Source organism: Panulirus ornatus, chromosome 4, assembly GCF_036320965.1.
Source record: "Panulirus ornatus isolate Po-2019 chromosome 4, ASM3632096v1, whole genome shotgun sequence".
NCBI classification, from domain to species: Eukaryota; Metazoa; Arthropoda; class Malacostraca; order Decapoda; family Palinuridae; genus Panulirus; species Panulirus ornatus.
Genome location: NC_092227.1, coordinates 49,410,799 through 49,423,222, shown reverse-complemented (window position 1 = coordinate 49,423,222; position 12,424 = coordinate 49,410,799). Strand labels below are relative to the sequence as shown.

The window sequence follows — 12,424 nt, the reverse complement described above, 5'->3', positions numbered from 1 at the left end:
TTCGAGCATACCTATTTTTGCCCTCCCAGATAACGTTCTCTCTTTACACATATTCTTCCTTAGCGTTCCCAGAACCTTCGCTCCCCCTCCCCCATCCTATGACTCACTTCCGTTCCATGGTTCCAGTCGCTGCCATGTCCACTTCCAGATATATAAAAGACCACTTCCTCCAATTTTTCTCCATTCAAACTTACATGCCGTTGTTAACTTGTCCCTCAACTCTGCTAAACCTAATAACCTTGCTTTTATTCATATTCACTCAACTTTCTCCTTTCATACTCTCTCCCAGACTCAGTCACCAGCTGTTGCAGTTTCTCATTCGAATGTGCTACCAGTGCTGTATCGTCAGCAAACAACAAATGACTCATTTCTCAGACCCTCACATCCTTCCAAACTACATATTCGCCCCTCTCTCCAAGAGTCTCTCATTTACCTCCCTCATTATCCCATCCATAAACAGAATATACAACCATGGTGACATCACACATTCCTACTGCAGATCAATAATCGCCTGGAAACACTCAAATTCCTCTCTCCCTACTCGCACACCTTACTCCCTTGATAAAAGCTTCTCACTACTTCTATCAGCTTACTTTCCGCATCCTATTCTTTAAACCTTCCACAAAGCATCTCTATTAACCCTGTCATATGCCTTCTCCAGATCCATAACTACCACATTCAAATCCATCTGTTTTTCTATGTATTTTCACTCACATTCTTTAAAGCAAGCACCTTATCCATACATCTTCTATCACCACTGAAACCACGTTGTTCCTCCCCAATTTGATGCTCTGTACATGCCCTCACCCTCTCAATCATTACCCTCCCATACAACTTACCAAGTATACTCATCAAACTTATACCTCTGTAGTTTGAACACTCACGTTTATCCCTTTGCCTTTATACAATGGTACTATACATGCATTCCTCCAGTCTTCAGGCACCTCACTATGATCCATACACTGAAAATCCATATCAAACAATCGACAACACAGTCACCACCTTTCTTAATAAATTTAACTCCAATACCGTTCACTCCAACCTCCTTGCTGCATTTCTTCTTACACAAGGCTCTCATCACTTCTCTCGTCACCAAACCACTCTCCAAGACTCTTTCACTTTGGATACCACACCGACCGAAACACCCTACATCTGCCACTCTGTCATTAAACATATTTAAGAAGCAGCGATGTCATGTGCTAGAGATGCATGTGGCATGCGAAAGGTGGGAGGTGGGAAGATTAGGAAGGGTAGCGAATGGTGGTAAGAAGTAAAGATGCCAGTGATGGTAATTGCAGTTGACTGGTTGGTAAGGATTTTCATTGTATGTATGAATCATAGTGAGGTGCCTGAGGACTGATGGAATGCGTGTATAGTGCCATTACATAAAGGCAGAGGAGATAAAGGTGAGTACCCAGTCTACAGAGGAACAAGTTTGCTGAGTGTACTTGGTAAGTTGTATGGGAGGGTACTGACAAGTACAGAGCATCAAATTGAGGAGGAAGAGCGTCGTTTCAGAAGTGATAGAGGATGTGTGAATCAGGTGTTTGTTTTAAAGAATATGTGTGATAATTACTTAGAGAAACAGATATATATTTATATGGCATTTATGGATCTGGAGAAAGCAAATGATAGGTTTTATAGTTACCTTGTGGAAGGCCCAGAGAGCATACGGTGTGGGAGGTAAGCTGCTTAAGGCAGAGAAGTTTCTATCAAGGGTGTAAGGCATATGTATGATGAACGGGAGAGGAGAGTGAGTGGTTTCAAGTGAAGAGTGATCTACAACAGGGGTGAAAACTGCAAAAAGTGGTGACTGATTTGAAAGCGTATGTGGAAGGAATAAGTTGAGAGTGAATGTGAATGAAAACAAGGATATTAGGTTTCGCAGGGATGAAGGACAGGTTAACTGGGGTATGAGTTTGAATGGAGAAAACTTGGAGAAGTGGAGTGTTTCAGATGGCTGGGAGTGGACTTGGCAGCGAATGGAATTATGAAAGAAGTGAGTCATAAGGTGGATGAAGGAGCGAAGGTTCTGAGAGCACTGAAGAATATGTGGAAAGAGAGAACGTGAACTTGAAAGGCAAAAAATGGATGTTTGAAAATATAGTAGTTTCAACAATATTACATACATGCGAGGCATTGTCTATAAATAAGGCTGTTCGGAGGAGGGTGGATGTGGTGGAATTGAAATGCTTGAAGACAGTGTATGGTGTGGTAATAAAATATAAAGTGGTTGAGAGAGTTGAAGAGGGAGTATTGAAATGGTTTGGACATATGGGGAGAGTGAGAGAGGAAAGGTTGACAAAAAGGATATGTGTCAGAAGCAGAGGGAGCAAGGAGAACGGGGAGACCAAACTGGAGGTAGAAGAATGGAGAGGAAAATATTGTGAGCGATCGGTGCTTGAACAAGCAGAATCGTGAAAGGCACGCACAGGATAGAGTGCATGTCAATGAACTGAACTAGAACATATGAAGCGTCTGGAGTAAACCATGGAAAGGTCTGTGGGTCCTGGATGTGGTTTTGGTACATCACACATGACAGCTAGAGAATGGATGAGTGGATGTACCCTTTATTCGTTTGTTCCTGGCGCTACCTCGTTATATGTAGCAATAAGCTCGTTAAAAATGAAATATTCCCTTGACTGTGTGTTAACATGATGTATAATGATTATAGTGTGAGGGGTCTGGGCGGTTTCAGTGGTGGGAACCCAGTTGGGGTGTTCCTCTCTCTCTACATATCAATTGTTGATCAATAAGTTTACTGCACTACATTGTAATGGTAGTTTAATGTAAGCCTCATTTGCTATAAGACTAACTTATTGTGAAGGCAATAGGAGGGTAGATGGAAGATGAATTATTACACACACAAACACACACCACACTCGAACACACACTCACACACACACACACACACACACACACACACACACACAAACTGACCAAAAGATAAACAAGAAAATAAGGAAGAAATTTGTTAAAGAATATTTAAGGCAATACTTTCATGGTATAAGGATCGTGGATGGATGGAATAAGATGAGTGAGGATATAGTTCTGCCTTTGAATTAAAGTTCTGATGGTTCTTAAAGGGCGATAGTTTATCATCCAGATCCTACGTTTTCTACACTGCCACTATGTCAGTATTATCTTCTAATACACAATAATGCAAATCAGTCATCCTGCTACGAAGACCATTCACGCTCCAGGATACATCTTAAGGTTTCCTACATCCTTCACCGTTGGTGTGATCATAATCACCTTCATAAGATCTATATTTCTTGCCTCATCTCCTAAAACAACAAACTCTTTGTTGAAGAATTCGTTTATCTCGTCTATCATAACGGTTAGTGTAGTGACTTTATATAGGCTTTACCATCTTCCCCACCGGAACCTCTTCAAATGGATCCCCCTCCCCTGTGCCCATTTTCTTACTTCCAACATTTTCATTCACTCCCTAAGTTATCTGCAACCTCCTCAACCTTAACAACTTGACTTACCAAAAGACTGACGACAGTAACTTCAGACAAGTCGTGTGGCCGGTGTGGTTCGTTCATAGTCTGACGATATGCTTAGACGCAAGCCAGGCTCCGGTACTGGTAGTGCCGCTGGCTTACCTCGCCTTCTTGATGTGTGAGGCAAAGCGTTTGGTTCCGGTGCTGCTGCTGTTGTTGGCTCACGACCACTGCGCAGCTTAGGAGACTCCAAGTTCCGACACAGGTTTCGAAACAGCTGCTGTTGTTGGCTCACGACCACTGCGCGACTTGGGGGACTCCAAGTTCCGACACAGGTTTCGAAACAGCTGTTGTTGTTGGCTCACGACCACTGCGCAACTTAGGGGACTCCAAGTTCCGACACAGGTTTCGAAACAGCTACTACAGGTGGTTCACCACGACCACTCCCAGCGTAGGAAACCAAGAGTTTTTCACCAACGAGTCTCTCTCATCATCTTTTCTTTTACCTTAGAAAATATATTGGGTCATTTCTCACATTTGAATGACCTTGCATAATGAACGTGATCACAGTTACAACATTTAGTGGGGGATATCCTCCCTCCTTTGTTTTCTCACTACGCTGCTTACTGTGATGCTTCATATAGTAATATTTACACATAGTATAAGTGACGTCGCCAAGCCTTAGGTCCACAACGAGAGCATGGGAAGCAGAGAAGCAGAAGCTCAAGAAACTTCCCAGCCTTCCACCAGTCATTACCAGGGGCAGGTACTTGATTCAGTCTGGGATCACCTCTTTCATAAGTACCACTACGTGAAGTCTTGCCCACACTACACCATCACTATGTACCAGAAACAAAGCCTTGACATACGGTGTCATAAAGATTTATGTGTATCTCTCTATTTTTTTCAATGTCTGCTAATACCACAGCCTGAAAGTCAACTGTTTCATGGGCCACAGCTTTCTGACCCTCCACGGCCCAGGAAGGGCGAATCACTCCCATCTTCAAAGTCAGTCGAAACTCCCGGTGCTTCACTGCCAGTTGTGAAGCCCACACCCACATCTGGGCCTGTGTCAATGAATTTCCATTTTGAAATCGCATGCTCCGAGTGTTCACCTCCTCCTGCACATCAACTGTCTCCTCCCGTCTCTCCCGGGAACTTTCCCTCGATCGCCTACTCTTGATCGCACGAGTTTCCCACAACTGGGAAGAATTTGAATCACAATTTACTAAACTGCGTGTCCTCCGTGAGCACGTCTGTCTCTTGTTTACCGCCAGACTCCATACGCTCCGTCTCGTCAGGAGGTCGAACCAGACTCGACCAAGGCTCCATGTTCGAATCATCCATGTTAGTGCATCAGTAAGGACGTCCAAACTCCTGCCGAGGCTGGCGTGCGACTGTCATGTTTGCTCTCTACCTGTGGACCCAAGTAAAACCTTCTGTGGACCCTTGGGGTTCCATAGACCCTCGGCTGAAAACCAGTGGTCTTGATCGTGAATATGAAACAGTGAAGCCTCGAATTCGTGCTCATATAATCACTAACAAGTTGTTTTCAACCTGTGAAGTGTTGATCAGGTTTTCTTTGTGTGTGTAATAGATTAATAGATGAACACAAAAATGAATAATTAAAGATTCATTGAATTCAGGCAGCCATTCGGCTGGAAATACAGTTATATTACAGACATTACAGAACCGGGAGGTCATGATAGTTGCTAGTTAACTATCATAAAGGAGCTCATGATCAAGGTGGGCTAGGTATTGCCAGTCATAGTCAGATTGGCAGATATACAGGTATATTTAGATAGTACATAACATGGCTTATACAGCATGCACTTGGTTGAATATTACGTTATGAATAGGCCTAGTAATATAGTAGATCACATATGACATAGCCTAACAGAAAACTGAGCTGTTCACTAGCACATGATTATGCATTTGTTCGTGATCTGTTTATGACGTTCACAATGGTACGTACAGGACTGTTCTTCTGTCTGTACGCGAGTCTGAATGAAACAAGTCGATTGTGGCGACGTAGGGAGGTCCGTGGTGGAGGGGCGACGGATGGGGATGGAGGTCTCTGTGATGGGGATGTGTCAGCAGTTTATTGCCAAACTGTCGTGTGAGCTGCCGGTGTTGACCAGAGATGGTGGACAGGTCAGGCGGTGTAAGATGGAACCTAGGATGATTCTGGATGCCCTCTTGTGTGTGTGTGTGTGTGTGTGTGTGTGTGTGTGTGTGTGTGTTGTGGATTAAGTTAGATTCTAATTGGTTTGTTGTAGGATATCCTTTTACCATACAATAAGCTTGTTACCGAATAGAATTTCAGTATAGTATATTATTCATGGTGTATTCACCCCTTCACAGTGAGCAAAACTCCTCTTTGGAGATCTACGTAGGACAGAGTCTTAGGCACAACATAATAGGATTATGGAAAGAACTAGTTTCAGAAGGTACTATTTAATCTAGAGTCTACAAAAATAAATATTATGTACATGTTTGGTCGAACATTGATAATCAGGTTCGTTTGAAATCCAACACTGGTAGCAAAGATAATGTGCAGCACAATAGACTATACTATATCCTTGCTCACTCCTAGTCAGTTGGAAATTAATGTAACGGTTCAGTTCTTAGCCTGCAGTATGGATTGGTTTGTAGTAGGAAGCCATCACTTTAAGAAAATATCAACACAATGTCGGGTGTCATTCTATAAGCAGTTAATATCCATGAAATGGAAGACGAAAACAAATGGCAATATCTCGACTGACATACATTGCATTAGATTTTCTCTGAAAGAGCAAAGATCATTAAGCAATTATTTTTACAAATATTTACAGATGAGGGGATGTTTTATGATAAATTGTACCCTTAGAGGTACCATACCACCTACACTCACGTGACTGTTCATCTGTCAAAAACATAACATAATGCATATAGTTCGTACATGATGTCTGTGAAATACAAGCTCATTGTATTTACATCACTCAGTTTAAAAAGTCACTTGCAGCAGTTGTGATACTACACTTATGGAAGTAGTTACTGTATTGTACATGCAATCAACATCTGACGAAAGGAATTCTGGAGTTGTATAATTTCAGCTGCACAATCAAACAAGTTAATCTGTGGCATTAGTGGATTAAGTACCTAACACTAAACCGTCTGACTGAGTGACCTATCAATACACTGAGCATAGGAAGTTTCAACAGACATCAGAGCATCAGTGAGGCTTTAAGAGGCGACTAAGGTGGAAGATCCGAGCAGAGAGAGTGAGGGCGGGGGAGAGGGGTTGAATGAAAACGCTATCATACTAAATGTGAAATGAGCTACAGTATACAGCACTACAGTATACAGTACTAGTGTGCAGTACAGGTAAATTAATGAAGAAACATTTGTGCACAAGTACAAAGGTGACAGCTGCAGTAGTACTAAAAACATTCATCTATTCTTTTTAAAGACCAGATGTTTATGACCACAGCTTATCAATACAGAGTTGTGGCACATGATGAGTATCGAACTCAAAAGACAGTAGGATGGTTGGTTGGTTGGTGGGTTCTTTGTTGCTTTGGCCCTTTACCAACATCATGCTACATCCACCAACTGAAAAATCTTTAACACCTTCTTCACGTGTTAACGATACTCGCTAAGACCGCATATACTCGCAGTGCGTATGTGGTCCCATCACAGAAAGATCGAATAGAGGTATCTTTTCTATCAATATAGAAACTAAAACGCAGAGTAATGCTGTCATTAATTACAGAAATCAAGATTAGTTTCATCTTCAGTACTGTAATACTCATATACCCACTCTTGTATGATACTCGTTGCTCTATGTAAATAATCTTAGAATTGCTTTGAAGCCCAGGTAAATTTATTCTCATGTTTTCGTTGGTAAAAGTTTTCGTATTTGTGCAGCTTGTGTACAAGAAAATAGTAGTTACATAAATGTTTCAGAATGCGTGGGATTATGCCTGTAAACAATGTTGTATGACAGCAACATGTAGTTGACTCGGTATAGGAAACCAACCATTCGTAACTGCTGTTCTTTTATTGCCGTAGTGCAAGAGCGGATGCCTTATTGGCGAGAAGACTGAGCGGTGGTTGTAAGCAGCTAAAGAAATGTTGTGATCGAGGAAAGAGTTGAGTATAACGGCTTACTGCTGTGGACTTAAAAAAATGGAGAGATGAGAACATACCGAGACTATAGCACAAGGGCTCATTACATGAAATCACAGATTATTAAAAATCTGGTCTTGCGAGTGATACTGGTGGGGAAAACAAAAACCCAGCAGGGAGTGTAGCTGGACAGAGGGCGCGATAACACACCATCAGCTTGACTGATAACCGCAGTTATGTATAATGTGCTGAAGAGAGAAGTCGAGGTTCTTGATCCCAGACTGTAGGTCGTTAAGCTTAGGATGATAGACAGCAATCTCAGCACTACGCCCCTAGGGTATTTATTGCTGACTGAAGATTTATCGGGATAAGTTTTACAGTACTCAAGATAAACAGATGTGCCATATATCTAAGCACTGGCAAATGTATAACAACAGACGTTTGACGGGTGGAACGCAAGTGGGACCAAATACACTTACAGTTTTCTGAAATAGTTATCCAAAATTTCTGACATAAGTCATTCGTTTAAGGAGAAATCTATGGTCACATACTGATGAAAGTACATAAGAAACATCAAAATACAAGTTTTATATATATATATATATATATATATATATATATATATATATATATATATATATATATATATATATATATATATAAGGTAATGAGTACACAAGTTTTCGTCTTTACGCAACAAACCTCTTACAATATTAATCTTACAATGACAAAACAACATTGTCGATATCCAACTATGCTGTTTTATGTAAAAAAGAAAAAAAAATATAGTAAGAAGGAAATGAAAATATTGACAACACATCTTAAACTTCATAGCTTTCTTAAATGATACAGAATAACATTCAATGGATGACTGCTTATAGACTGTTCAGGAAGTGAAATTCATTCAAGGACTGAATTATTGCATGTAAGTGAGACTGAAAAAAATATGTATATTATCAAAATGCATCTGTAGAAACTTACACACTAGAGTCAAACTTGCACACTATCACAGCTGTAAAAGTTTTCATACATGACAACAAGGTGAGGGGTTTAAAAGATGTCCATACATTCGAGGAAAAAAATTCTTTCTCTTGCAATCTTCAGATCAACAGAGAAAGTTACCTTTATGGGCATGGTATCAAAATAATACAGACTCATTGTATAATCTGACAAAGGCTATGTTTTGTTATGATTGACTTCCCATGTGACTATATTTTTTCCTGTTAGTCAGGTTTGAGGAATTCTATGTCACGCTGCCACCAGCGTGGTCAGGGGCAAGAACCATTCTAGTTACACTTACATGCATACCTTTGGTTAAACTGCTCTGTTTTGTTACAAGCTGTTGTGTTCTTTGTCCATTGCCTTACTATCGTTCTTACTGTCAAAGAAATTTTGTTAAAAGAAAGGCAGTATCCAATCAGATGGAAAGAGAGGTATATTATAGAACGATAAATCTATTTACTTTAGCACAGGCAGGACGAGGCTCGGAAGACTAACACGGCAACAGCAGACGAAGCTGTATTATGAAGACGGAAAAGTTACGAAGTCATAATTTACTCCCTGCTCATGGGAAGAGCATGTTTCCACTGAATCCTTATCAGTTTCTGGCCACCTAAAGGCGTGTTTACACTATTCATAAAAATCAATGGGCCTATAGATATCTCTGGTTTTCTACGAATCGTCCACAGAAACACGTGGGGAAAACGACAGACAGCGAAACGAATTTTCTCTGGGCAACCATCGGACACAGATTGTAATTATGGAGGCACTATATTATCATATGCATATCAATCATAATCTATATTTCTATTATCACATTATAGAAATCGTGCTTTTAGATACGAAAAAATGTTTATTTAGAATGCAAACATTTATTTCAAGTTATATATCCTGCAAGGTATTATGTTCAGACCATCAATTGACCCTCGAATAAAAACAAACATTCAAGAGAGAGCCGCAGCAGAAACACTCTTTTTTTTTCTGTAGCCATGGTTTTACCCAGTGCCTTTTCGTGTTCTTCTTTTTCTTTTTCAACTACCTGTATACACTATGGGAGTTTAATGTGGTAATAGTCAGCAGGAATTGTTCAGGCTACATCACGGCAGATTGTATGTTTACATTAGAATCGCTGGGCAAGGACGATGGTTCTTGTAGCAGTGTGAACAGAACGGATGGGTAAGGGAAATCCAGCCTACAGAAAACTGTGTATCCCATTGGTATTTATGTTTAGTGTAAACGTACCTTAAAGGAACAGTGATTCATTTTTCTACAAAGATAAGGCTACCTCAGGTGTTTCATCTTCACAATCTATACCTTTCTTAGTTTAGTTTTTTCATCTACCTGTAGTATTATGGACACTTATCTTTGGCATACAGTGATACAAACTTGTCTCACCAGGAGTTTACAAAGCATCGTGATGGTTTAAAAAGCGTAAAATTTTGAAGTTCATTTTCCTGATCTAACTTAATTAAAACTTCCTGTTAGGTTAAACTGATGAAGATTAATTTGCATCAGTTTCAGTCAGTTTGAGCGTGTTCGTGAAATAGAGCTATCGTCTGACTCTATTGACAGAGGGAAACTTAATCATCACATCCTTTCCTAAAATTTTACCTTTTCATTCAGAGCCATGTATAAGGATGTCGTCATTCAACCACTGCGAAGACTTGACCAACAACTTCAGCGTTTCCTTGCTTAATAAATCCCTAAACTGTCAAGATAAACGGTCAAGTTCTGACACTGCCGACGACCCAACTGGAAGTGACGGATACTTTATGATAGATGCCAGGTTGATGGTCCACCGCACAGCCGAAACCTGCCGACGTGATTCCAGCCAGGACCCACCTCCCATCTTTATGGATAACGAGAGGTCCTCCAGAATCGCCCTATGGGGAAGACATACAGAAGAATATTGACTATCAGAGTGCTTTCGCTCTGAGCAGGTAATCTTATTTTCAGGAATGAGGAATACAAACTTAAATAGTTTCAGGTAATGTTAGAGTGAAGTGATGATTTAAGGAGAGAAAGATTAATCAATCTTAGGTTTATCAGAGAAGAAAAGCTGAATGTACTGGGCATTGTATATCACCCCAGAAAATGCTAATATAAAATTAGGTGGTAAGTGCGATGAAGACCGAGATAAAATATTTTGCCCCGAACGAACACAGTTGATATCACATGATACACAACTACTTACCAGACAAGCATCCATCTTGCCCTGAGAGTGACCAGCACAGAACATCTCAAAATGGAGTTTCACATCAATACCCTTGTGATGATGCCAACGTAAACACTCCTCGTTGCTGATGATTGGTACCACTACTTTTCGCAATATATTCGTACCTGTTTTCCCTGAAAAAAGGAGTAAATCTCGTTGTCAGATTTGTTCATCAGGAAAGTGGATCATAACGATTGAAAACCAATAAATACCAGCAGTTGGCGCTATACCAGGCACATCCATAGCAGTTAAATTAAGGAAACATTTTTACAATCAAAAATACAACCTGTATTCTGGAAAGAAATATTGGGGAATACTGTATAATCGCAAGTTCCTTTGGAAAAAAAAAATTGTGTTAAGTAAATGATGGAAGTAACCTGTGCAGTCTTTGTTCCAATGGTTTTTGGTGTGTACGTTGTACAGAAACTGTTTACGTCATCAAAACCATAGCCCACCATTTACAGCCATGCCCTACACACCACTCTATGGTTTATCTTCACCGCTTCATCTACTCATCTTCAGGCCATTGACAGCACATCGCACCCCTTATTTCACATTGATCCAATTAATTTTGTCAAATGCACGCCTCTCACCCTCCTGAATGTTCAAGTCCCAGTATCCTAAATCCTCTCTTACCCCATTCCTCTAACTCGTTTCCGGCCTTCCCCTTGCTCCCTCCACTCCCGCTGCATAAGTTTTCTGTCATCTTTCGAACTCATCCTTCACATGTGCCCGAACCATTTCAGCACAACCTGGTCAGCTTCATCTGCTAAGCTGTGCTCACATCCACACCCGTCTCTTAACACTGTCATTCCTTACATACAATCAGTATGTTTCACACCAGACATCATCTCCAGGAATTCCATTTCCAACACACCCACTTCCTTCCTTTCCTTTGAATTCAAGGCAAAAGACACACCCATACAGTATGCTCAGGGCTACTGTACCTTCAGACAAGCCCATCTTTGCATTCACACAAACTGATCTCTCCATCCACTTACTCCTCAACGCATCAGAGACTTTAACCATTTTCTTTATTGCACACTATGACCCACTCCAGCCCCATGATTTTATTCACTGCCTCGTCCACCCTTAGGAATCTAAAGTTCTTCAAATCCCTCCAGATGCTCTCCATTTAAACCTACATTCTTCCTATCTTGTCCCTCTTCCTTGCTGCACTACATGAAGTTACTTTTGTTCCCAAAACTCAACTTCAGGTTTCACACGCTATCCCAGACTCGAACTCTAGCTGGTGATGTACCTCTCTGATGTTTGCCGCTGAATCATCTTCCAGCTTCCCAAGCCTTCCAGCAGCATACTGTATGCCCTCCCAGCACACTGTATGCCCTCCCAGCATACTGTATGCCCTCCCAGTATACTGTATACCCTCCCAGCATACTGTATGCCCTCCCAGCACACTGTATACCCTCCCAGTATACTGTATACCCTTCCAGCATACTGTATGCCCTCCCAGCATACTGTATGCCCTCCAGCATACTGTATACCCTCCCAGTATACTGTATACCCTCCCAGTATACTGTATACCCTCCCAGTATACTGTATACCCTCCCAGCATACTGTATGCCCTCCCAGCATACTGTATACCCTCCCAGTATACTGTATACCCTCCCAGTATGCTGTATACCCTCCC

At 41.0% G+C, this 12,424-nt stretch overlaps 2 protein-coding genes across 7 annotated transcripts in view; both read right to left on the bottom strand.

Moving 5' to 3' along the window:
* The window catches only part of LOC139766123 (uncharacterized), a 309,760-nt gene extending 304,957 nt beyond the window's left edge, over positions 1 to 4,803 (bottom strand). For all 3 annotated transcript variants that reach the window (XM_071694350.1, XM_071694367.1, XM_071694359.1), the window contains exon 1: positions 3,495 to 4,803. The gene's annotated coding sequence lies outside the window, so the exon portion shown is untranslated. The remainder of the gene's footprint in view (positions 1 to 3,494) is intronic.
* Positions 4,804 to 5,890: 1,087 nt separating this feature from the next.
* LOC139766111 (serine protease 33) overlaps positions 5,891 to 12,424 on the bottom strand; it is a 327,627-nt gene continuing 321,093 nt past the window's right edge. For all 4 annotated transcript variants that reach the window (XM_071694331.1, XM_071694322.1, XM_071694312.1 and 1 more), the window contains 2 exons: positions 10,753 to 10,907; positions 5,891 to 10,441 (listed from right to left, as the gene is read on the bottom strand). In XM_071694331.1, coding sequence (XP_071550432.1) covers positions 10,283 to 10,441; positions 10,753 to 10,907 — 314 coding nt within the window. In that variant the 3' untranslated portion in view covers positions 5,891 to 10,282. The remainder of the gene's footprint in view (positions 10,442 to 10,752; positions 10,908 to 12,424) is intronic.